This window comes from Trichoderma gamsii (genome assembly GCF_001481775.2).
Source record: "Trichoderma gamsii strain T6085 chromosome Unknown Scaffold_4.2, whole genome shotgun sequence".
Lineage (NCBI taxonomy): Eukaryota > Fungi > Ascomycota > Sordariomycetes > Hypocreales > Hypocreaceae > Trichoderma > Trichoderma gamsii.
In genome coordinates this window covers 576,735-601,469 of record NW_020171341.1, presented here as the reverse complement: position 1 = coordinate 601,469, position 24,735 = coordinate 576,735, and the positions used below count along the sequence as shown (strand labels likewise).

The 24,735-nt window shown below is 50.2% G+C and overlaps 9 protein-coding genes across 9 annotated transcripts; 2 read left to right on the top strand and 7 right to left on the bottom strand.

Annotated features, from left to right (window-relative positions):
* Nucleotides 1-783: 783 nt before the first annotated feature.
* TGAM01_v201645 (hypothetical protein) lies at nt 784-3,063 on the bottom strand (the record flags this gene model as incomplete). The annotated part of the gene is made up of 1 exon (XM_018807205.1): nt 784-3,063. One exon carries the CDS (start codon nt 3,061-3,063, stop codon nt 784-786), a length of 2,280 nt encoding a protein of 759 aa, XP_018659539.1.
* A 2,078-nt stretch (nt 3,064-5,141) lies between these two features.
* Nucleotides 5,142-7,779, bottom strand: TGAM01_v201644 (hypothetical protein; the record flags this gene model as incomplete). Its single annotated transcript, XM_018807204.1, has 7 exons — nt 5,142-5,226; nt 5,355-5,889; nt 5,957-6,400; nt 6,476-6,584; nt 6,661-7,550; nt 7,619-7,656; nt 7,718-7,779. The coding sequence occupies 7 exons, from the start codon at nt 7,777-7,779 to the stop codon at nt 5,142-5,144; spliced, it is 2,163 nt and encodes a 720-aa protein (XP_018659538.1).
* A 730-nt stretch (nt 7,780-8,509) lies between these two features.
* TGAM01_v201643 (hypothetical protein) lies at nt 8,510-9,620 on the top strand (the record flags this gene model as incomplete). The annotated part of the gene is made up of 3 exons (XM_018807203.1): nt 8,510-9,030; nt 9,110-9,191; nt 9,252-9,620. 3 exons carry the CDS (start codon nt 8,510-8,512, stop codon nt 9,618-9,620), a joined length of 972 nt encoding a protein of 323 aa, XP_018659537.1.
* Nucleotides 9,621-9,930: 310 nt separating this feature from the next.
* TGAM01_v201642 (hypothetical protein) lies at nt 9,931-12,428 on the bottom strand (the record flags this gene model as incomplete). The annotated part of the gene is made up of 4 exons (XM_024548807.1): nt 9,931-11,457; nt 11,533-11,975; nt 12,043-12,248; nt 12,334-12,428. 4 exons carry the CDS (start codon nt 12,426-12,428, stop codon nt 9,931-9,933), a joined length of 2,271 nt encoding a protein of 756 aa, XP_024406418.1.
* An 874-nt stretch (nt 12,429-13,302) lies between these two features.
* On the bottom strand, nt 13,303-14,589 carry TGAM01_v201641 (hypothetical protein; the record flags this gene model as incomplete). Its single annotated transcript, XM_018807201.1, has 1 exon — nt 13,303-14,589. One exon carries the CDS (start codon nt 14,587-14,589, stop codon nt 13,303-13,305), a length of 1,287 nt encoding a protein of 428 aa, XP_018659535.1.
* A 1,083-nt stretch (nt 14,590-15,672) lies between these two features.
* Nucleotides 15,673-16,256, top strand: TGAM01_v201640 (hypothetical protein; the record flags this gene model as incomplete). The annotated part of the gene is made up of 2 exons (XM_018807200.1): nt 15,673-15,744; nt 15,849-16,256. 2 exons carry the CDS (start codon nt 15,673-15,675, stop codon nt 16,254-16,256), a joined length of 480 nt encoding a protein of 159 aa, XP_018659534.1.
* Nucleotides 16,257-16,385: 129 nt separating this feature from the next.
* TGAM01_v201639 (hypothetical protein) lies at nt 16,386-18,358 on the bottom strand (the record flags this gene model as incomplete). Its single annotated transcript, XM_024548806.1, has 6 exons — nt 16,386-16,692; nt 16,778-16,940; nt 16,988-17,240; nt 17,315-17,856; nt 18,029-18,131; nt 18,200-18,358. 6 exons carry the CDS (start codon nt 18,356-18,358, stop codon nt 16,386-16,388), a joined length of 1,527 nt encoding a protein of 508 aa, XP_024406417.1.
* Nucleotides 18,359-19,223: 865 nt separating this feature from the next.
* Nucleotides 19,224-20,588, bottom strand: TGAM01_v201638 (hypothetical protein; the record flags this gene model as incomplete). The annotated part of the gene is made up of 1 exon (XM_018807198.1): nt 19,224-20,588. The coding sequence occupies one exon, from the start codon at nt 20,586-20,588 to the stop codon at nt 19,224-19,226; it is 1,365 nt and encodes a 454-aa protein (XP_018659532.1).
* Nucleotides 20,589-23,542: 2,954 nt separating this feature from the next.
* Nucleotides 23,543-24,207, bottom strand: TGAM01_v201637 (hypothetical protein; the record flags this gene model as incomplete). Its single annotated transcript, XM_018807197.1, has 2 exons — nt 23,543-24,038; nt 24,089-24,207. The coding sequence occupies 2 exons, from the start codon at nt 24,205-24,207 to the stop codon at nt 23,543-23,545; spliced, it is 615 nt and encodes a 204-aa protein (XP_018659531.1).
* Nucleotides 24,208-24,735: the final 528 nt, after the last annotated feature.

Sequence of the window (24,735 nt, the reverse complement as noted above, 5' to 3'; positions counted from 1 at the left end):
ATGCTCTGCCCATCATCCGCATAAATCGATCCTATTTGAATCCTCGGATGAGGTTCCTGCATGTGGGTTAGCCACTATCGGCAGGGTCTTCGCCTATCCAAGGCTTTATCAGAAACCGGACGCGAACCGGAGAAGCGCCGCTCTTAGCAGCGGCCGCCGTCTCTCGGTTACGCAAAGCCATGTCAACCTCGCAGCTCAACACACGTTTATCATGCAGAGTCGGTATATCGTATTGAGTCCCCACCGATGGACCCTACCTGGTGGTGCCGCAACGAGGGAAAAGCTGATGAATCAACTCTTCAATATCGCTTTCAGATGCTCAGCACCACTTTGCATTAAACTCGCTTATTAGACCACATCTAAGGGTTGCGAGGGGTGGCATATTCAGATCCCTCAGCGAGGTCAGTCCAAGTACGGATATAGCTTGTACTACTTGTATATTTTCCCGAAAAAAATTATAAACAGACAAAACTCTTTAGCATGGGATTGAAGCTAAAACTCTTGGAACAAAACACTAACACTCGAAACGAACCATTACACATACATGTAACCTTTCACCCTGGCTGAAGCTGCAAGGGGCCCTGTCTCGAACTGCGGCGGTCCGGGCTACCGGAGAGCCTCGTTTACCGGAGAAATGGCCCACTTAGAAATCCAGACTCAAGCATGTAAGAGGCACAAATGGTTGAACTATCCTTGGCGATGAACTGCATTTCAAGTTAGCAAGGCTCAAGGTGCACCTGGACTCAATTCGTATACTGCGATTTACATGTTTGGACGAAAGTACTAAGCCTGGCAGCCCTCCAAGTCTGCCATAATTCTAGCACAAAGCTCCCTCTCACTCGCCTTCGCTATTTCGTCATCACTGCTCTCAATCATGAGACAGCTAAGCACAGCATCCGCATAAGTGTCTCCGCATGCCCATCTCAGGCGATCAAGATACTCTCGACAAATCCATCGTCTTCGCTCATAATGATCCTCTTCTTCAATCTCGCAGTCCCTCAGTTTTTCCCATAGCCCGACTTCAAGTAGAAGAATACCGAGAGAGTACACATCATATGCGTGACGATACTGGCGCTGTGGATCCGCATGCTTCGCAGGATGCTGATAACAGTCAAGCGTAAAGCCAATGATATTTATCTTGCTCGTACGCTCGGCCACGGCTTTCCTTTCAAGCATATTGCGACCATATATGCTACCAAAGCGAGAAATCTCCTTTCTGTGTATCCACTTTATCGAGCTAGCCTCCACCAATTTTCCGGATGGTTTTAGCTTCATTGGCGGTTTCGGCCTCATATCATCTTCGCTATCCTCATTGATTTCATTTTCGATTTCAATTTTGACATCATCTTTGATATCATCTTTGATATCATCTTTGATAGAATTTTTGATAGAATCTTTGAGAAAACCTCTGATTTTATTTATGTTGTCATCTTTGGTGTCGTCTCTGATGTTATCTTCGACAGTTGGTGCGTTAATTTGTGTGATGATATCGTCTGGCCGTGAGAAGATGTAGCCCATCAAAACAGGCTTTGAGACATTGATCTCGATCTTAACCTCGTATCGGTCCTCCTGCAGTGCACTCACATGTTCGGGAAAGAAAATGACTGATTCTGCGCGTATATTCTTGTGTAGCCAGCCACTGGAGTGAAGCAGACAAACCGCACGGACAAGCTTTCTAGCAAGCTCGAAACGTGCACCGAGCATGGATCGGATGCCTTGTTTTTGCTTGACTCCAAGGAGCGATTGCAGCGTCACAGGTGCGCGAAGCTTCAGGTTCTCCGCAGGCCGATCACGGCTCTGAACGCCGATTGTGCCGGGTAACCTGTAGAGAATGCTGCAATGACCTTTGTGCTCGCCAGCTTTGTGGTCGATCATACCAGCGATATCCAAACCATAGACGTTTCCCATCATGTTAGCACCGTGAAAGGTGTTGAAAAAGTTCCTGATAAGGTCGCGAAGCTCGGGATCGTCTGGTCTGATAATCTCGATTGGTTCGTCATCTTCTTCGGAGTCGATGATGCTGTTATATTTGTCAATCTGCTCTCTGCTGATCTTACCGGAATAGAGCATATTTATATCTATCTTTGCCTTCAGTCGCTTCAGGTACTCTTCGTTTTGCTGCTTCACTTGCTCTTTTTGTTTTGTAGTGAGTTCTCGTGGCGGCCCGCGGTAGTCTCTCATTTCTACGTAAACGACTTGCTCTTCAAAAAGAGCGAGGCCCTTTCCTAAATACTGCATTTGGTGTTGCTCTTCGTCAATGCTGGTAAGAGCTATGTCGTTCGCTTCCTTTCTATTTCTGTTTTCATTCACCGATGCTTTCAAAGTGGCTGTGGAAGCTAGCAATTTGTAGCCTTCCAGCACTGAAGACTTTCCATCGACTTCTGCTTGCTCTGTTGCGAGCCTTGAAGTCCACTTCAGACCTACTGGCGACTCCTGATTGGCCAAGCATTCCATGGTGAAATATATATTCATCGATTCGAATGCATTTTCAGGACAAAGGCGGTAGAGCGAGTCGCTATGAGATCTCAACTCGGCGATAAGTTTCTTGAAGTTGTCCTTGTCTTTCAAGGCCCATTTGAACTTGTTAAGTATGGAGAGGCGACTCTTGATTTCACTGATCACCGGCTCGACATCCTCAATCTTAGCCTTCTGGATGACCAGCTGAACATTATTGGCCAACTCCTGTCCATCTTGGATGGCCTGAGCTGGGTGAAGCTGGATACCATAGCGCCTGGTGAGTTTCTCCTGGTCGGACAGTGTATCAGCGAGAGCAGAAAGAGTGCTAAAGACGCCTTCGGCTTTGAATCGATTGCTCAAAAGGTATTTGTAAAGTTTGGTCTCTTTTCGCTTGGCGTGATTGGAGTGCTCTGGCTCGCTGCCGCTTTCACTTTGAATCTGCCAATGGAATCCCCAAGCTTTGAGAATGGACTGCTGAATTTCTAGTTCCCGTAGGTGGGCTGAAGATTCTGTCTCCGCTTTTGTCACAGCGGTGAAGAAACTATAACTGTCGCGACACGTCGTGTAGAGAGCCGCGATACTAATTGCAAGATTCGTAACATCCATAATGGTGTTAAACAGTAATAAAGTGTATAGATAGAAAGCGTAGTAGAGTTGAGCAGCACCCTATTATAGACAACTCTAAAGAAGTCGAGATCATCATCTATAAACCCTATTAATGACAAGGCATTTTTTTTTTTTTTTTTTGGAATGTATACAAAAACCTGCTAAACAAAACTTAGAGCCATGAGTCAAGCAGCATGAGATGCATGAGTGGTAGCAGGCGCCGAAGCTGTGTCACAAAGACCCAATAGAGAAGGTAGAAACTTGTACCGCCCACTGCAATGTATGCGCTCAGCCTCATAATGACATAAATGTGCATCTTGGCCGAGGGGCGACCCAATCGCGGCCTTTCTTGAATCGCTACAAGAGCTTGTAGGCGCCCATTCCCCCCAATGAGCCACTGTAGCTAAAGGCTGACGAGCGCTTCGATGGTTATATGCATTTTTCGCGTTGGCCAAGGTTGAATGCAAGGCTTAAGAGCTGGCTACGCAAGTTAATGGCGTGCAGAAATAGCAGCCCATGGCCACTATGCAGTTTACTGGCTGCATGCAGCCTGATATGCACATATTTGTCGCCTGTCGTGGCTTCCTAGGCTGCTACCTCGCGCCTTTAGAATTGAGCGCCCAATGCGGGCAGGCGGCCTCAGCTGCCTCCCTCATCACCTCCAGGGCTCTTTCACTCTCAGCTTGTAAAGAGCCACTTAATCCTCAAGAACAAATCTGATACCACTTTTACAACAATCTCGCTATTCCACTCGATTTAACGAGCCAATATCTCATTACAATCTACTTCCGTTTAATTTATAGCAGCCTTACTATCCTTCTCTCACTATCCCGAGTCTGGGGTAAAGATCGACAGCCTGAAGAGACTCACGCAGAGTGGAACCTTTTGTGCTACCTGGGTACAACTATTCAAGTAAAAAGATCTTGCAGAAGCGCATCGATTGATTAACCTTTGGGATCATGATTTCCCGCGGCTCCATTTACGGGGTTCCGCCAGCGAATGGTACCTGATGGGAGACATCATCCCAACTCAAACCCATGGCTGGATCTTCTCCATATTTGATTCTAATTTTACACTTGTAAACAAAAAAGAGGAAATGTCGGTGAAACTCTTCTTTTGTTGTTCTCCATCTTGAAAGAGTTTTCCCGGGTCCTAGCTTCCGTAACAGATCGCTTCATCGTCAGTGCACCGGCATTTATATGCCTCCATCGTCATTCCATCAAGTTTCCTCTCTAGCTCCATCATGAATTGCGGGCTTCTATTGTCCCCTCTGCCGATCCATCAGTCTTGTTTGTTGCTCGCTGCCAATCCTCGTGACCATTCGCCACGTTGGGCAGAGGGACGTGCTAGATGCACGGGCTTCCTATTGTTCTGAGTCGGTGCAGCGGGCGTTGTTTTTTGTCCAAGACGATTCGTTCTGTTTTTTAGAGGGGCGTGGCTCTAAGCTAGAGGGAGGGGTGGCTCATGTTCGTTCCAGGTGTAAACCAAGGAAACCAACGCTGGTTTTTAAATGAAGCGACCAACAATAGAATTGGTTCCGCCACTTCACTTCATGGCATCTTAATGATGGATATGAAAGTACCGGTACTTAGAGATCTCACACGCTGAAAATGGAGGCTGGACACAAGAAGCCAAAAACACTCGTCCTCAAATTGCAAAAAGGGATTCCAGACAACGCTAGCGAACTGTCCAAACCGAGTATCCATCACGGAAGCTAAGGAGCCAAACCCGTAATCAACCTCTGACCCCCATATTGCCGCCTTCCGGCTTCCGTCTTCCGTATCGGTCGCGAGCCCCGAGCACGTGCTGCTTCTTCGACGTCGCCAGCCCCACCACATCAGCCTCCACATCGTCCCATATCGAACCTCGTCGGTATCGCAACGGGGCATGTCCCCAACTTAGAACTCGCCGGCAGCCTGTGGGAAGAGTTAGTCGATGGGGGGCAGAGAAGAGTATTACTCCGGATGGAGCTCTTGGATCCTCTCTGTACGACGGCTGCAGAAAATAGGCACTCAAGCGTACATACCAATATCTCCGCACCTACTTTTAGTGCATGTGCCCCTGATGCAGCTTCATCCTCAAGACTTGCCGCTAGACTGCTCTTCGATCAATTTCCGCCCGACCAAGATTGTCTCCTGAATGCCTCGCTGACGCTGCCAGAACCTGTTGTTACCATGTCAGCCAATATTGATCCTCGAAATTGAGTCTGCTCTGCTCTGCCCCGTACTCCGTGCCCAGCATCATGCAGGGACACCTCAAAGCCAAGTATTAGGTTAATAAAGGCGTCTTACATTTCTTCGGGAGACCCATGTCCTTGGATCGAGGCCAGACGGGCCTCCTCCTCCAGTGTTTGCCTAGTGATTTGCTCCGTCGCTTCGATCCCTGGGACGGCGACTTCAGCCTTCTCACCCGCCACGTGGCCGACAGTCTCTTCCAATAGCTTCTTCCTCAACTGGAAGCGTTCCCTTCGCTCCCTCTGCAGGCTGGGACTCTCCACCTTAGCCATGACAAACCTGACGGCGAGCTGGGCTGCAAAATAGAAATGCTCCGCCAGAAGGATGCTCAGAAGGACGCCACCCGCGGTGATAGGAGATGCAGAGGTATCACCGCTGCAGAGATAAACAATGGCGGCACTGGTAACGCTACCAAGCCATGAAAGGAAGCCAAGAGCCGTCAGCCACGGACCGATAGAATCAGCTCGCCATGGGATGGGTCGGCGACAGCCAATGATGATTTTTAGGGCGTCAGACCGCAACTCGACCCAGTTGTTCAAGAGGAAAAAACAGGCCGTAAGAGGCCATGAGACAGAAAAGAGAGAGAGATAACCTATTTAGAGTTATTAACCATATCCATATTCACATGTTGATTAAGTGGGGCGTATAGCTTGACTCACCATACTGCATAACCATCTCGCGGTAATCTGCTGTAACGTCATACACCTCTAGTCCGGTCTGGTTTCGCACCCGTTTCAAGAATTCGACTTCTTCAGGTGGGTCGTTGCTTGTAATCGTGTCCTTGGTTGAGAGCTCCTTGGCCTTGACAAAGGCCTTGTGTTTAATATACGGCACGACAAGTTCTGTGAGCGTGTTGATGATTTGCGCTGTGACCGTGGTATAGTACATTTGATTGGCGATTCGCTGGGGATTAGATTGAAACTGACGAGTGTCCAGGGGAACCTCGCTCATCGTGATGGTTTGTGCCGTCTTGCCCCAAAAGTTCAAAAATGGCTGCAAGACGTTGCCAAAAGGAATGTACACAAATGCCGTGAATGTCAAAGCCATATACGAGGTCATGAAATTGAGGACAAACTGTTTCTGCACAAGAGCCGCATGATGTGCTGGAAAAAAAAAGACCCCGTTAGTATTAATTTCAAGAGCCATCGCTTTGGGTTTGTATCTTTTAGGTTACATACCATCCATGGTGTCGTAATTTTCTTTATCCGTCAGTCGTTTGGCTGCGGTCATAAGAACGGTGGAAAAAGTTGGAGTCAGAACAGCAAGAAGTACGCTAGGAAGGAAGCCCTATTGCATCAAATGACCATTAGCGCTGGTAACTACGATGAAATAGATGCGTCATGTTCAACGTTAGTCTACTCACCAGATACTGCTTTCCTGGGCCGCCATAGACCTCATTGATGAAGATTTCCAGAGAGTTGACTGTTGCGACAAGTCCACCAAGAATAACAACACAAGCTAAGGCAAATGGTATCTGAAGGAGCTGAGTCTGCAGCCGCTTAGTAAAAGGATAGACCTTGACAGGTTCTCCTGTAGCCAAGTCTGCAGCCTCAAAATCCCACTGAAATTCTGGTCGCTGATGCTGTATTTTGGAGACGCCACGGACCCCCCACGAAATAGCCAAATCAGCCTCTTTCCGCTTCCAGTACTCAAAAAAGACGACGGACCAGAGGCAGTTGCAGATGGCGTAAAACCCGGAAAATTGACCCAATATCATCCACGCAGCAAAGCCTATAGCAGCGGGGAATATTTGAAAGCGACAGTAATCCTTGAGAAAGGCAAAGTAAAACGCGACATTCTCGCCAAACCTGTCTCGAATGTCGTCTAAATCGGATTGTTCCAAAACATACTTTTGGCTCCATTTTTGCAGCCACTCCTTGTTGAACGCATTGTTGTGAAGCGGGAAGATGGACTCGACGTATTTCCACTGTCCCTGGCCTTGGGTGATTCCCGCGCCTCCTTCGTTCCGAGACTTGGTAATCAGCAGGTATATCAGCCGCAGCCTCTCTGCCTCGGTAACGGGCTCATCATGAATTGCCTGTGAAACGTCGCTTCCTGGGCCAGTGATACGAACGCCCTGCAGCCAATCCTGGAGGCGAGAGCTATAGACCTGCTGGCCCAGAACATCATCCGAGGCGAGCCTGGTGAATACAAGTAGAGAGGTCTCATCACAGCAGCGGACGGAAGTGGTGAGACCAATGTTGGCGAGGGCTTCAATGAGCTGCACAAAAGCGGCTTCGGCTTTGGCTCTCTCTAGAGGGATGTAAGTGAAAGGAAGAGGACGATGGCTTTCAAAGTGAAGGATCTCATCAGAAACGCACCTTTGGGCGGCACTCGATAATGAATCACATAATCGACGCTGTAATATGATGAGCTTCAGTTGCATGATAACCACGTTGCATTCAGCAGTCGATGCTCACCCAAAATTGCCATCCTGGCCACTGTCCTCTCCTTTACCAACCAAGCCCCGCAGGCTCGACATGGCGATGACGTCGGGCACGACAGGAAGGATTTTATGGGGTTAGAAGAGTGCGGAAGTAAGAGATAAAGTTTTCACAGGGAATTGAGGTCATGCAGCAGCGCGCGCGTTCGTGAAGCTATAGTTGTAGGGCTCGTATCATGAAGAGAAAAAGTATGGAGTATGGACAGATTATGTATGACGGTCAATCGATAGCCAGATTGCACAGGAGCTGGTGTGGGGATGGCGGGCGAAGACGTCACTGGCTGAGCTGAGCTGAGCTCTACCGTATGGCTGGTTGGAGGCCGCTATGGGGAATAGCCCGCAGGGAGCTAGAGAAGCTGAAGGGTTGAACGACTGCCGTAGAATACAGCCAGGTGTATATATAGCCAGCTATGCAACGAGAATGGAAATGATTAAAGAAAAAAAAGCGAGCAAGGAATCTCAAACAGATTCTCATCATGGATCATCATCGAAATCGGATCGCCAAGATCAAAATCCCAAAACTTGGACAGATTGAGCGGGGCTACTCGCCTAGCCAATCAGCGCCCAGAATTGAGGCCATGAGCTCATCCCTCAACTTTCATCTCGAATCACATGCAGTCATTCACCTTGATCTTCACCTACACCCCTCTTGACTCACTCACTCATATTCACGCAGCGCTCATTGGATAGAAACATCAGAACAACAACGATGAAAGAATTTTAATCAATCCAACCACGGCTCCATCTCTGCCCTCTACAGCGCCTCGCCATGGGCCTCCTCACCTTTCTCGGCCTCCGCCGGGAAAACCAGTGGGAACGCCTCACTCTCCTCGACCAGTTCCTCCTCTCGCCATTGACCTTCATCACCATCAACATATACCATTTCTTGCTCTTCCTCCGAGGACAGCCGTTCGTGCCTCCGCGGGGACGACCTGCCATCCGCGTAGTCTGCATATCCGATACCCACGAACAATTCGTCGACATTCCCTCTGGCGACATTCTCATCCACGCCGGCGACTTGACCCAGTCCGGGGCCGCCGAGGATATCCAGAAGCAGATCGACTGGCTAAAGAGCCAGCCTCACAAGGTTAAAATCGTCGTTGCAGGAAATCATGACAGCTGGTTTGACCCGCGTAGCCGCCTGGACCAGGACATCAAGGCCAACGCGGCGGTGAATCTGGACGGGCTGCTTTATCTCGAGAGCGGCTTGAACGTGCAAGAGATCAAAGGGAGGAAACTGACTATTTTCGGCGCTCCGGACATTCCAGAGTGTGGCCCAGAGAGCTTCGCGTAAGTTGACATGACAAAAAGACAAAGGAAGCCTTTGTCTTGGGATAAAACATCTGGCTGGAATGCTGACTTGAGATAGGTTTCAATATCCGCCTTCACAGCCTCCGTGGTTTAGCTTGATACCCCCGCAGACTGATATTCTCGTGACTCATTGTCCTCCGGTATGATAAACCCACTATATTCGAGTATAAATGCACAACTGCTAACTTGTCTCGCCTTAGAAACATCACATGGATCTCGGCCTTGGCGACCCTCAACTTCTGAAAGAAATCTGGCGCGTCAAGCCCCGTCTTCACGTTTTCGGCCACGTCCACTGGGGCTACGGAAAGGAATCCGTCTTTTTCGACGACATGCAGCTTGCTTATGAGCGACTTCTCTCCCGTCCACCCCGCGGTCCCTTTTGGGATTTTATCCCCAACGCCGCTTGGTGGGATCACTTCTACGTGCTGTGGCACGGTGTTCACGCTGTGCTGTGGAAATGGCTCATGGGCGGCCCGGGTAGCAACCAGGGCAGCTTGATGGTCAACGCCGCGCAGATGTATGGGAGCACCGGTAAGGTCAAGAATAGGGCCATTGTTGTAGACATTTAGCCGTTTTTGCGTTCATTTTCTTCTCTTCCTTCCTATCCGATTAGACGCGAAGCACAAGCAAGGACATTGCGTGATATTTTCAAAGACGGAGACAGCAGTGTATACGTTAAGTATTATCATTAAAAATCCTAAAGCTAAATGTTACACTACATGCGAACACCATGAACTACAAACATGATGCATCTTATGCTAGGGGTATGTGTACAAAAAAGATAAAACACGATATAATTCTCTGCCTCCAGATCTTGTCCCTTTTACTTTTTCTTCATGTATTTTTTTGCCTTGCTTTTTTCTTTCTTGACTTCGTATCTTACAACACTCCCATGAAAATAGCCAGTACGCTCAGTCCCATAATCACAAGATACTTCTTACCCTCGTGATTTCCCGGTGCTGCTGCAACAATCACTTGAGGGAATGGGGGATGCGCGCCTGTCTGGAATGGAGGTGGAAGTGGAGCATCTTCATCATGAGGGGGCAGATGAGACTCAACATCATCATGCAGAGGCGCAGGAGTAGCTGAAGGCGGTAAAGGATCAAACGGAGGGACAGAACTCCAGTGCTCCTGGTAATCCTTGGGATAAACAGGTGTAGGCGATGGTGGCAGAGGACCAAAAGGAGGCACAGAGCTCCAGTGCTCTTTAGGAGCAGCAGGATCCCAAGGCTTCGGTCCAGAAGGCGGTATCACGATCTGTTCCTTCGTCGTCGTGCTTTCAGGACAATCCGTAACCGTCTTCGTCACCGGAATCACAACCTCGGTGATCTCAGGTTTCGCTGGATTCCATTTCGACTTGTTGTCGCCATTGGCAGGTTCTCCTTTATAGTCTTTGTGTTGCCCATCTTCTTTATGCTCGCCATCTTTTTGTTCCTCTCTTCCATTCTTCCACGCGGACTTCTCTCCCCCATTGCCATCGTCATGCCAGCTATTGCCATTCCAGCTTTCATGGCTCCACCAGCCCTCGCTGTGTTCTTGCCAACCTTGCTCAGAAACCGGAAAGACAGTCACCTCGGCAACTTTAGTAGTCCAAGACGGTCTGTGAGGATAGGCCTTGGGAGCGACCTCGTTCGAGCCAGGCGCCATAGCCGGAGGAGCTTTGGGCTTTTCCTCCGCAACACGGCCGTATACAGTGAGCGCAAAAGGCGAATATAATGAAGATGACGTGGAGTTGGAGAATTTCTGTGGAAGTTGGCCTTCGCCGTCGCCTCCACGTCCAATGATGCCGCCGCAGAATTCACGATTTCTTCCTGGGCAGGCGTGGTTGCAAAGGCCCTCCTTTTGAGTTGCTGCTGTACGGGCATCAAGACGGTCGGCGCAGAAGCAGCGGGTGTCGAACATACCAACGTATTTCTGTTCATGACAGAGATCAATACATTTCTGGAGAGCCATGTCTTTCCCAGAATTGACTTCGCGGAATGATTTGAAGTCACTGCTCGAATGAAAACATCCAAGGTACGAATAATCTTTTATCTTGATGGGATTGACAGGGGCCTTGGTGGCAACAGGCTCGATCGACACAACAGGAACGTGAGGACCGGTAGGACCGCGAGTGCTGTTAAGGAATGGAGGGCGATGCTGGTTCCCGGGCCCGAATACAGTCACAGTTTCGGTGACCCGAGTAGTCATTGTCGTTGTCGTCGTGGGTTCCCAGTGGTCTGGCCGATGCGGTTGCGGGTTATGATTTCCAGGGCGAAACTGGTACGCATCGATATATCGCACATCCCAGAAGGCGTTTGCAAAAGCCTCTGGGTTCTCAGCTACGTATTCAGCGCATGTGGGCGCAAATTGGTTGCATGTGTCTAATTTGCCCCAGACGGCATTGCCATAATCTCCGCAAAAGTTCTAGTGAAGACATCACAGTTAGCTACCTGTTCTCTAAATGCATTATTCAAGCGTCTCGATGAATCTTGTACTCACAATGTTGAGAACAAGTCTCATGTTCTTGAAATACGTGTCCACATCACAGCTAGAGCCTCCAAAAATGGCCACTGGCTGTCCCCAGCTCTCGGGGTCCGGCTCCTTGTTCTCGATATCGCGAGGAATCGATCCACGAGCAAAGTGCCAGATACGGATATGTTCTTCGTTCCACTCCATGGCGTAGACGCCTCCATGAGCGGCGTTGAACCCGTCGCCATATGATGAGAGGTCGTCAGAGGAAGGATTGAAGCCACAGCCAATGTTGTAGGTTCCCACGGCGCATTGCGTGTTTAGCTGCTGGCCACTATAGAGGCCGTTGATGGACGAGCCCTGGATGCAGCCATCTGCAGTGTGCGCAGATATGATGTTGTTATGCGCCATATTGACGCCTTCTATGATGTCGATCTCGCCATCATAGGGCCAGTTATCGCCATATGACCAGACTAGGTATTTAATGTTAGTGAGGCCACTCTCGCCAAGTTATTGTGCATGAGTGAAGGCAGGACTTACACGCTGGCCACAGACCGCAGTGGGATGGGGGCATATGTAAAAAATCTGCAATAAAGAGACCATGCTCATACGTTTCTTTGCTTTCGATTCGAATGCTCGGTCGACCTTGATCCAAAGTTGAATACCTCTGCGTGCTGTCGACTCCTATTCTGACAACCCCTGAATTGTGGTCGATGCTGTAGAGGCCCATTTGCTCGGCATTTTGTCTATTTTGATAGCTACATGGAGAATACGCATTAGCATCTATTCATCTAAGAGAAAAGAAAACGAGGCAAGCAATGGGTTACTTACGCAACAAATCCATGAGATGGATCTACCCCATCAAACCAGTTGAAGCCCGAGAGGAGCGCCTCTCCGGCATACGACGTATCCAGAAAATACGCCATCCTTAATTAACCTTCAACCAATATATTGCGTCAAAGGAGGATGAGTAAAACGGGAGGAAGGGATGACTCGTTGAAGAAAATAAAAAAGGGAAGAGAAGAGAAAGGAGTTTCTCAGCGGCAGCAGCAGAATATATAAATGGACTATCTCTCACAGGAAGTACAAAATTTTGGCGTTGGAATGCCCTCTCCTGTCTTATGTCTCGTGGCTCACAACCACCACGCGATTAATTGAGACAAACACTTAAGCCAAAGCCCTCTCTATCCGGAAAAAGAATCCATTGACAACTAGTGGTTACTACTTAATCGTCAATTGGCATTGTTTCCTCTGCAGCAGCTCATTAAGCTCATCCATTCATTGTTCTACCAATTCCTAAGTGATGGTTCGTTGCCTGGCCGTCCAAGACACCCAAAGAATGCCCGTGAGGCTATACACATGGACACGCCGCAACCACCATTCCAGGAGGTGAGACCTTTTGGGAGTCCATCACGGCATGGAACATCAAAAGAGGCATTTCGTGTTGCTGATCGTCCATTGTTGTCGGGCCAAGGTCTAAAGATTTCTTCTATACATGCCTTTGGGTGGCTTAACTAAGTGAGACATGCAACGCATTCATCTTTGATAGCTCCTTTCCAACGACTTAAATGTTGCGCCTAAAATGTCCCGTGATATGCTCCAAGTATTATATAGCCGTCTAAATAACCATCTACGTTCTTTTCCCGCTTGCTTGCATAGGTAAATGCTTGATGTAAAACCTCATTCACAATCGTACATCCCAAATTAGTATGAAATCCAACTCTTCCTTTATGATGTAATAAATATAGGACAAGCAATACGCTCTGCTCGCCGCCATCTATTACGTAGAGACCCATCCGTTTATACAATGATTCTCCTCAGGCCTTCGGTTCCGCCGAGAACTCGCTTTCCAGTGACGGCGCAACGACCCTGGCCGCTCTCCCACTTGCCTTCGCGGTCTTCCATAAACTCCTCTTGCTTGGGATGCATGCCTTCGATCCATCGGTGGATGCATGTGTAGCAATAGACAACACCAGTCTGGCAAACTGTCGGCGTGACAATCTCATCGACGCAGATGGGACATAGAGACGAGTCTTCGGGGAATCGAACGACGAAGATGGGAAGCATGGATGGCGTTGCAATTGGGGCCTCCTTTTCCGTAATGGCCATCTCTTTTGACTCCTCCTCCTTCTCTTCGGCCTTATCTGAGTCTACAGCCTTTTTCTTGCCAAAGGATGACTTTCCAGAGACTATCGGAGGAGGCAACTCGATGCTCTCAGCTGCCTTTCGTGTCAACTGCTTCGCAAAATCTGACTGATACCACCACTCTAGGAACTTCAACGCAAAGATACTCATAGGCAGCAGCATGGATAGGCTTGACATGACTCTGGAGCCCAACTCCTTGGGCGTGGATAGCAGAGATCGAAGGCCAGGCTTGGCGGCATTGGCCGCGGGCTCGGACAGCTTCTCGATGGCTTGGTAGTCTGCCATGGTCATCCGCCGCAGCCTCGTCCCAATCAGCCACATCAACGGATTGTGGTATTTCGTTCGGTCGAATAGGTAGGCCAGATTAAAGGCCAGCATGGCAAAGCCGTAGGCTGCGTTTACGTGTGGGTAGATATTGCGCAGAAACCACCGGTAGTAGTGCATGAATCGATCGCGCAAAGTCGGGTTGTCTGGCATTCGCGTGTATGCCGCGCCGAGTAGCGCTCTGGGCGCGTTGATATCGTAAGACTCGTCCAGCTTCCTCTTCAGATACGGCACGCCGACCAGAACCACCAGATTCTGCCACACGTCCTTGGTTGTCAACTTCAACGTCTCGCGAACCAAATGCGGCGCTGCGAGGCTCGCTCTCGGGATTTCGCCATGCAGGGCCTTTTCGCGTTTCAGGCCGTAGAAATTCTCTGTAAACGAGCCTCCACGGGTGCGCAAGTAGTGGCGCTCGACGGCGAGCATCACCAGCGCGTACAGCTCGTCAAAGGAGTTGAGGATCCGGAGCAGGTATCGCGGATGTCGGTGGGTAGCGACGACGAGGAGGTATCGCAGCGTCGGAGGCAGCAGGCCGTTGAGCTGCTGTTCAGAGAGCACCTCGAAGAGCGAGGGCTTCTGGCCGTCAAAGGTGCCCCTGAGGGCTGTAATGAACTCCATGGCGACGGCGTGCTAGGCTGCTGACAGTCGCTGCGCTGCCGCTGCCAGGAGCGAAGTGTTGATCTGAGGGATCTCGGCGACGTCGTCTGAGGGCGTTTGATTCACTGTCGGCTGCTTCGTGGAGGGCTGATGTTCACAAATGGGAGAGGGCGTGACGTTGTTGGTGATGATTAATGGTGTTGATGGAGATGTTGAATTGCATTTCCGCATCGAGAGCTGCGCGGTTGCTCTGTGCACCGGCCAATGACGCTAGTGGACGGCCATGTGAAGAGCCTCGGTAAAAGTGCCGCCACCGGCTCCAGCTTCCCCAGAAACGCCTTTTGTACTCGATCGAATTTATTGTAGATGAATTAGCAGTTCATGAAAGATAAATGTTTTTTATAAACAGTATATGAAAGACAAAGTCCAGTTGAAGTTGAGCATATGGCAAGAGTACATGTGCCTATCGATTACGGATTTGGTACTCGTCAATATCATATGCAATTCGAGTCTCTTGTACGGCACTTGTCTACAGCGCATAGAGTACTAAATCAACGGCGTGAAGAAGCTAAATTGAACTGAAACTACGAAGGCTACCTTGTAACTTATCAAATATAAGCCAACTTCCAATAAGCCATGATCAATCTCCCATCAATCCATCTTCAAATGCAGATACTCTCCGGGTTAACAGATTAAGATTGAATTTAAAAGTCCCCAGCGGGTTAGCGCGCTCGCCCGCTATTTGCCCATTCTAGCAGCCTGCGCTAATGCGACTCAAACCGAGGTCCATTTCGCTAGCACTTCGCGCTCACCCTCCGATCAATTCCTATCGCCAATACTTCCCGTCTCACTCTTCGCTTACCGCTCGCCATCAACGTCAGTCATATCGCATCGCTATAGCCAGCTGTGGGCCGTAGCAGCTCTATATCCTAATCAATTACCCCATGATAGACGCATTGTTCTAAGCAAGAGCCGTATTCTTGAGGATATCCACGCAGAGATACCTCTAAAGCCAGCGTTGACTACCAGATCTCATCAGATCTCTTCTCACTTCCAACTTCTCGCCAAGACTATCATAGCTTTTATTCAGTAATCATACTCATAATGGGCAAAATCAACAACGAAGACGACATTGAAAAAGTCCAAGACTGGCTGGACAAATTTGGAAAAGACAAGGTACTAAATGCACACATACCTATATATCCCCACGCTCTCATCATTCTTCATCATCTTTTGACCCCCTAAATCAAAAGGCTAACAAAGATACTTTGTTCCACCAGGGATGGGTTCACAGCCTAATCCCCGCCATCAAAATCGTCTCAACAGACTCCACCCTTCCTCACCCCTCCGTAACCTTCTCCTTCATCGTTCAGGATGAACACACCAATGGTATGGGCAACCTCCACGGCGGCGCTGCTGCCACTCTTCTCGACTTCCTGACCTCCACGGCCCTCTCGCTTGTCAGTAAGCCCGGCTTCTGGCAGATGATGGGCGTCAGCCGCACCTTGAACACTACGTATATGCGCCCTATCCCGGCGGGCATGGAGGTGCTTATACACTGCGAGATCCTGCAGGTGGGAAAGAGATTGTGTGCTTTGAGAGGCACTGTTAGGAGAAAAAGCGATGGCGAGCTGCTTTGCATTTGTGAGCATAACAAGGCCAACGTTGACCCGGATCCCAAATTATAAAGAAGGACAAGATATCATATATTTGGATGGCATTGACAGAGATGGCTCTTGGTATAAAAGCTTGCTAGTATAACGGAAGAAAATTTGCCATCGTACATAATGTAGACACCATAAAGCAATAGACACATCTTAAGCCCCCGACGGCGGTTCCTCGACATGTTGGGTAAGCTCGATGATCTCGAATTCCGCATCTAGCAGCAGCTCTGGCAGCTCATTTGCCACAGGCTCCGACTCGGAGTCATCATCCTCGTCCTCTTCCTCGTTCTCCATAGTATACTCCATGTCACCCTCTGGATCATCAGAGTCTTCCATATGGATCAGCGCGCTCCACAGCAGGAAGTTCCTGGGAAGAACGGCGTGCGTACCATGCGCTGCTTCGGAGTCGCTAGCTTTCCAATAAGCCGACGGTCCGCAGGGGCCGTGAGGATCATAGTCCCTGGATAAGATAAGCGATGTATCAGATACTAAAGACATACACGGAGAGAGATGTGGGATAAGATGTTAGCGCGCGCTTCTCTTACCTGTCGAACCAGTTCCCAATCACCCCACGAGCAGATCGCACCCCGCCGACCTGGACACCCTCACTCTTCCACCTCTCATGCCCGTGGAAGATGGATACTGACGTCCAACGTACCTCGCCCTCTTTCGTTAAGCCAACGGTCCCTTTCGAAGGAAAGTCTTTAGCTTCAGCACCGTTTATCAAAGAAAAGGGTTTCTGGTAGGATACATACCTCGAAGATCAGATGACGCATTGTCGTCCCACGAATCGTCGAGCGGGCGAGAGATACCCTCAAAGTGCACTATCGGCAAATCCGACGAGTACTCTGAATCCGGTCCAGCTTGCTCAATCTTAGTGACGTGGATCCTCATGATGATCAACCGAGTCGCTTCACCAACGTCCAGAGTATGAAGGGGAGACTCGTCTCGTTCAGGGTTGGTAAAGTTGTAGCTGAAGAAATCGTTGTAGTCAAGAAAGCAAACAAGCTATGATGGGTTAGCCAATCGTCACGAGTGATCAAGCCTGAGCTGTATCCAAGCGATATAAGTAAGTCACGTACCCGATACCACGTGCCAGTCACGCCGTATGGATCCATGGCGTCCAACGACGTTATATCAGGACTAGGAGAAGATATGAAGCTGCCTTTCCAAGATCCAGAGAAGGGATTGTCCCAGATGTCGCTAAAAAGCCGAGTAAGCTTCTTAGTGTACACATTGTTCCCCAACACAATAAGGATCGCCTCGACCTTCTCCCAGTCCACGCGATCGCTCCCATCGCTCATAAAGGGGCCCCATCGAGTTTGGGCGGTGTACTGTCGAATGTCGTAGACTTTCGAGCATGCATAAGGATAGGTCCTGGCTGATCGTAGTCTTCCAACCTTGAGGATTGGCTTGCCATATAAACAGTGCAGCTTTGCGCTTAGCTGTCGTTGCTCTTTGCTTATGTTGTCAGACGGTGCTTGGTGCTGGGATCTGTAGACCCTCTCAAAGAGGGAAGACTTTTGAAGGAAGGCCTCGCGGTTGACCTCGTTCTCAAAGAGGCTATTCAGGAAATCTACGTTTCTCGATGCATACTGGGTATCGGACGCCTCTACAGCATGGCCTGCGGAAGAGGCATGTTGGAGCATCCGGTTCACAACATTGTATACAAAACTCAGTTCATCCTCCTAAAGACGATTTACGTGACCAGTCAGTATATCACTTTGCCGAGATGCAGATGAGTAATAGCCAATGGTACAAGGCGTAAAAGGGGGAAAGATACGACAAGGATAGACTTGCCTTTTCTTCAGCGGTTTCACGCAGACAGATATTCTCTAATCTGACGATACTGTGTAGTTCATCCTCCCAATCGACTTCCTCCTCGGCTAGAGGCAAATCCTAGTCCATATATCAGTTGTTGATTTCGATAATCCAATTATGGAGGCAAAGATTCTCAAAATCCTTACAAAATGATGCAGATATACGTCGTGACACAGCTTCTGGTTGTCTTTCACATAGCTGTGAAGTGCTCGGCAGACGCGGGGTAGTGATCCGAGATCCTTCGGCGGTAGCCACTGGAAGATGTTGTGAAGAATCTCATTTGGCAAAGTCGTGAGCTGAGGCATCTTGTCGTGTCATTTGCTTGCAGAAATCTGCTGTGCGTGTGAAGCCGAAGCCTGGGAATGGAGATAGCAGGTTCCAATCAGAGCGGCTCGCTAAGTGAATGATGCCATCTCACCTTCCTCAAGAGATATTGGTCCTTAACTCCGTTAGCACGCACTGTGCCGATAGCGCTGTGTGGAGCGTCAGCGTGGGGAAGCGGGCCGTGTATCGAGCTGCCTATAACTGGCATGGGCCAGGAGCAAACTCCGTGCAAATCGGAGATCTTCGGGCACTGTACGGAGAACGTGGGTGGCATGTACGCATGTATTTGGGCTGCTCTGTTACTCCGAAAGCGTCAAATGTGAATTCTAAACCGCTTTTGCACGACGCTATAACTTGCAAGAAACATGTTGATCTATGCATGGGCATCACTCGCCCACACTAACAGAATTAACTTCTAGTACTAACGTGTCGTTGTGTGCGGAATCACAATCAAGGTAATGAACATCGCTCTCAGCAGTGGAATCAGGACATGCTGATGCTGGTGGAGATTGGCGGACTTTGCTCGATGCCGATGCACAGCTGTTATTCGCCTTATCAATTTCTACCAATTCACGACACTTATTCTTACTCTCTTTTGCTGCGCATGTTAGATCTCTTATCACTCGACAAAACTTCATAAGCGTGTGAATGTACTTTGTATTGGTTAGTTGCTATATGCATCAAGTTTTTATCTGATACCTTCAGGGTAGCTTCCTATCGACTATCACTGCTTAAACGACCCAAGGTCAGGACTGATTTTTCCTAGAACAACATGCAAGATGGTAATTGCATTCAGTCGCTTCAAGCCTGAGGAGTAAGCTAGTGATTACGTCCTGTAATTACAAATCATCCTATCACGATAGGGCCAACCGGGCTTCCCAGCAGATCCAGCAAAGCATCAACAATGAAACCGGGGATGATTTCTAACGCACTGGGATCAAGCAGCGAGGATATAACCGTTGACGTGGAGCAACCTTTTTGGGACTTTCCTTCATCCAAAACATCGATCAACCAAGCCAATGCCTTCACAGCTCCGGTGATGGCGAGAGATCCGTGCTCCGATAGGATGTCCCTGACATATTCCACAGAAGCTCCGCCGCCGCAGTATTTCTTTACCAATGCGTCTGTCTCGCTCACTGGACTCAGCTCGTCTCCAGTAGACTTGTAGACGTATAACGGGATCTTGGGCGTGGCTTTGCCAAGAGCGTTGTCATTTTGGATTCTGACAAGGTCGGGGTCCGTAAAGGGCAGAGACGGATCGTCCAGCATGGCCAGTACATCCTTGAAGAGAAAATCCGTGACATCGGCGACGAGGCACTGGTTCCGTACCTTGTTAAACAGGGACTGATACTTCGGTAGCACGTGCTTCTCAAGGACGCTGTTGACCTGTGGATATTGATTCGCCAGGCCGACGATGCCGGACGGGATGATGCCAGCAAAGGCACTCTTGTTAATCTCTGACAGGACGGTGGTGATGTTGGGCACGGTGCCTCCTAGCGCAGCACCAGCGATTTTCAGCTCCGGCGCATAGGTTGGCTGCAGCTCTGCGGCCCAACCAGAAGCAAGGCTGCCGCCAGAATAGCCCCATAAGGCAACGGTGGCGTCCTTGGAAATGCCAGTGAAGCTACCAGAGCTGAGGGCGGCCCGGACCCCGTCAAGGGTTGCTTGACCAGCCTGTCGGTTGGCTAGGAAGGCGGCGTTGGGGCCTTCATGGTCAGGGAGTATGACTACCCAGCCTCGATTAAGAGCCGCCTCGACAAGAAGCAGCTCCGCTTGCGTGACTAGAGTGCCCAGCGATCCTATAGTAGCTGACGCGAGCTGAAGCGCGTAGGAGGGAGCGCAGTCCTTGCAAGCCGAATCTTGGGCCACCTGGTAGGATAAAACTTTGGAAAGGTCTGCATTATGGGGGATCAAGACGGTGACGACGGTTGCTGTGGCGTTTCCAAAGTTGTCGTTGGTCCTGTACAGGATTTGATGGCTGGCCTGGAGGTTCACGGGGGCCAGACCGAAGGCTGCAATCTGCGCCGGTGGCGGACGGTGTTTCAATATGGCCCCTGGAGCTGAACTGTCCACATCCACAGGCACGGCATAGAAGGGGTCGATACTGGGAAGTGTGGCAGCTCCTCTCCCTTGCAAATCGAGGGGTGCCGCGTGAGTGGCAGCTATCAGGGCTATCCACGCCAGTATGCGAGCCGTACCGAATCCAAACATGGCAGCTGCTGGTCTCTAATCAACGACTCCAAAATATCACTGGACAAGGTCAGGCGCGCCCTCCACGTATGATATTATCCCTGTTGCTGAATATGTAGGTACTATTCGCAATGCTACTAGAACTATTTATAACCAGGTCGCGCCCTGGTCCACATGTCAGGGAACGACGATCTCTATGGTCTATTTGAAGAGCATTCCTCGGCATGTCGGAATAGACTTGCAAGCCAAGTCTGTGATATGCGAAGCTTATTATATAAATACTACCCTTCTCTCTTGGCGAGAACTCCAAAGGGGTAATCGGATCAGCGCCCAGCGGGGGACAAAGAGAGGGGACTGCGGGGAACGAAAATAGCAGTACATGCCAGCCTTTAAGGACCGCGAAATTTTGAAATTCTTTCTTGAAGTGAAGCTGTGATATAAATGTAGAGGATTTCTCTTTCTATATATCAGGGCGTCAAAGGTCAAATAGGTAGCCAGATGAGAGCCACTGAGTGTTATTGTTGTGAGCCTTTCTTCGGTGCTGACCTGCAAGTTGGTACTATCCTGCAATTAGCCGTGAATATTGATGGATGCGCCGAATTTAGATGGTTCGATATGTTTGTCCGGTAAAATGGTTCGTGGGTTCACCCGTAGATGGATATAATAGCCGCTGGACTAGTAGTAACTTATGTAACCAGCGGGAAGTATATAGTGGGAAGAAGAGCATGGCAGCAATAGCTGAGCATTGCGGGATGTCACGAGTGCTTCTGGGGCACCGGATAGACACCCTCTTTGCGTTCGTTGTGGTTAATTTGTCATGGACGGTGTTTGCTATTGTACTATGCACGTACGGACGCGTAGTAGCATTGTAAAGTGAACTCTTGCCTAATAGATCGGGATCATTCGGCCCGACAGAGCGAGATCCGATCTCTCATGTGTCTTGCAGGCGAGCCTGGTCTTTTGTCCTGCTTGCTCTCAACTCTTTTCAGCTGCTACTGATGAAGCCCCGATCTTGCAAATCTCTTCCAAACTGACTATTGCTCACGGTGCGTATAACCACTATTTGACAGCCACTCGCAGTGCATACTAATGCTGACCAAATACCTGCTAACCCTGCTAGCAGCTTGCAGTTCACTGCCACATGCATGCAGTGCAGTCGTCTGCCATTCAGCTGGCATGGGCTCAGCGAATCCCTGTCCGCGGCCACAAACGAGACTTGAACCCCAACCGCCAGCCGATGTTTTGCTGGTACCACTTGGTGGCCTACTAAACGGCTAGATCAGTCCCAAGCCCATTCGGTGTGTGTGGCTTCAGGATTCTCGACCGCTAGCCCCCGCACTTGCGGCTTTGTGCCGGGTCGCCAGAGAGGCTAACGCCTGTCCACGCGGCATCCATTCTTCGTTTGACCTCCCTGATCCGTGGCAGCGAGGCGACGATCCATGCGAAACGGAGCTTTGGCGTCGGAATATGGAGACGTCGCGGTACCGACGGTGCTCAGGGCTTGGGGGTCTGGGGGTTGCACGTGTGTGGCCCGCACAAGCGCTACCGGCGACTAATGGCAGTCTCTGGACGCTTTCTACGGAGCATCGCGAGATCGATGATCAGCGTGCCTCTGCGGCATGGACCGGATTACCCCCATGGCCTTTTAACTTTCTGAACGTTGGGGGTTTCCCGCGCCCGGGTTCTGTATTTGTTTGCACTACTCGCGCGTCTTACTGCTAGCAGCATTGTCCGATAACCTTCCGTGCTGGCATCGTGTTGGACCCTCGGATTGCAGCCACTCAATCTCTTCCTAAACTCCACAGCGGGCGGCTCAGGCCGCGCCAGCCGACAGTGACATACGAGGCTGAGAATTAAGCGTTATGAGCTGGCGGCTGGCACAATGTGCTGCGCATGTTTGACGCCAAACTCCAACAGTCGGACATTTGTTTTCTTCTCTCGCTGGATCGTCGTTTCTTCCCCTTTCAATAGGAGAACTCGCAGTCAAACTATGGGACACCACCTCACCTGCCTTCAGCAAGCCTTATGAAAGGACGTACAGACCTATGGGGCGATGGCATCGCCTTGAAGCGGGCGTTTCTGGGGCTGGCATAACAGCTGGCACATACGCGCGGATGCTGTGCAACATGTTGGGCATGGCCAGGGTCGTGAATGGTGCGTCCATGCTGGGGTGATCCCTCCTCCTCAAGGCACATGAACATGGATTGCCGGACATGGGACCGGAACCGACAGTCCCGTGCATATATGGCTCTGCGCAAAAACTCGTTTCTGCTTTGCTTGCCTTGAAAGCAACACACGGCCGGGTTTCGCTTCGTACTTGGCTTAGCAGCTGGCGTGATTTGTCTGTACCAGCACGGACAAGGCCATCGGCCGTTGCGAATGCGCATCGGCTCAAATCCTCTTGTGAATACTACTCACTCACCTTTTGGACGCCCGCGTCTGACTGCGCATTATCCGCTCTGCAAGCAAGCTGCAGACGTTTTGCCGAGTGCGACAAAAAGGAAAGGCGTTTATGTATTGAAGCCCAGCCATTTTTTTCATTCAGCTTACTTGCTTGAGCGGTAGGCACCTGAGTATGGCACGAGCATGCTTGTGTGCTGTGTTTGTGTCTCTACTCAGGTATGCCGGTGTAAACTTCTTATATACAAGCATCTGCTGTTTCTGATACGACTTATACCACTGAGTGAGTGGCGATCCGCAACTTATAGAAGACACTGCTAACTAATCTTTTGTCCCCTGTTTTGCTTTATTCTATTTTTTCTCTTTGCCACAGGTCAGCCTCTTTGCCATGTATTGCCCCCCATATACAAGTACCTTACTTGTGCTATATTCCGGACCCCATAACGGTATCCCTCCTCATTCCCCCCATGCAATAGACCTGCTCGCCCAATCAAGCGCCGCTGCATCGCTTGCAGTCCCCGCTTGTCTCGCGCTCACTGGCCCGCGATGCCTCAAATAGCGCTTCACAGGCGCATCTAGCAATTGATTACAGCACTAGCCGGTGCGCTAGACCCAGCCGTTAATGACTGACCCCATGGTTCTGTGGCCTGGTCCAGCCTTTTTCCATGGGGGGATCCTCCCTGCTCTTTAGGGTCTGGTCCAGCTGCATCCTTTTTTGCAACGCCCAATCTCCATCGGATCGTCCACTGAGTCCGCGCCATCCTGTCCAATCCATCCATTCCATCCATCGCCTCTCTGTTCGCTTTGCCATCGCCGTCTGCAGAGGGAAGAGGGCCGCGGACGAGACGCCGAGGGAGAGCCAGCAATTCTTCATCATCACCAGCACTGCAGCCACTGGCAATCGCAGCCTCGAGCCTGCAAGACGAATCTGCTGCTGCTGCAAACTGCTGCCTCTCTCGCGGACTCTGCTGTTTTGCCCTTTTTAGCTCCAGCCCGCAATACGCTGCAGCGTCTGTGCTTTGGGCGGCTCCAGCTTTTTTTTCTCCGGCGTCGAGGGCATCGTGGACTGATCTTGTTCTCCCTCAGCTTCTGCCCCCAGTCCCACAGCCGCACTTGACTACGGGCCCCTCCCCAGACTGCGGGATCCATCTTCAGCCTCGAGACTGCTTTGCGGGAGCTTCTTCTTCTTCTTCTTCCTCTTCTTTTCTGTCACACACGACGCTGTTCTGCGCTGCTTCATCGCCGGTTGCTCTCTCATCTATCTGCTGGGATCGTTGGGAGCCGGCCTCGTTGCTAGTTGTGAGCCCTAATTTCCGTCACACAACGGTGCGCTATCGGCCGTGCCGTTCAACGTCTTTCCCTGGCCTCGCCGTGTCTCCTTGTTCTTTCGCATGATCGGCCCCGGATCCAATCCACTGGCCGGGTCGTTCCGTCGGGCTGATTCTGGTCGTCATGTTGCATTGAGCGCATCCCAATAACCAGTTGTTAGACGGGCTGATATTGAAGGATATCTATCGTGTCTTGCCTAAAACTACCAACCCCCAGCACCTGTCCTGTTCCTGGCCTGAGTGTCCCGCTTCCGCTGCCGAGTCCCATAAACGGGGGTCCCGCAAGGCTAAACTCGAGAGGCCAGAGAAAAAGGGAAAAAGAGGATCTTTGAGCGGAGGTTGGTCCGAGACGAGTGCGTTGCGCAATCCTTTCTTGTTTTCATCCTCGTCTCTCATCCAACGAACCCGACGAGCCGGCCGCTCCCTCGACTGCCTCCTTT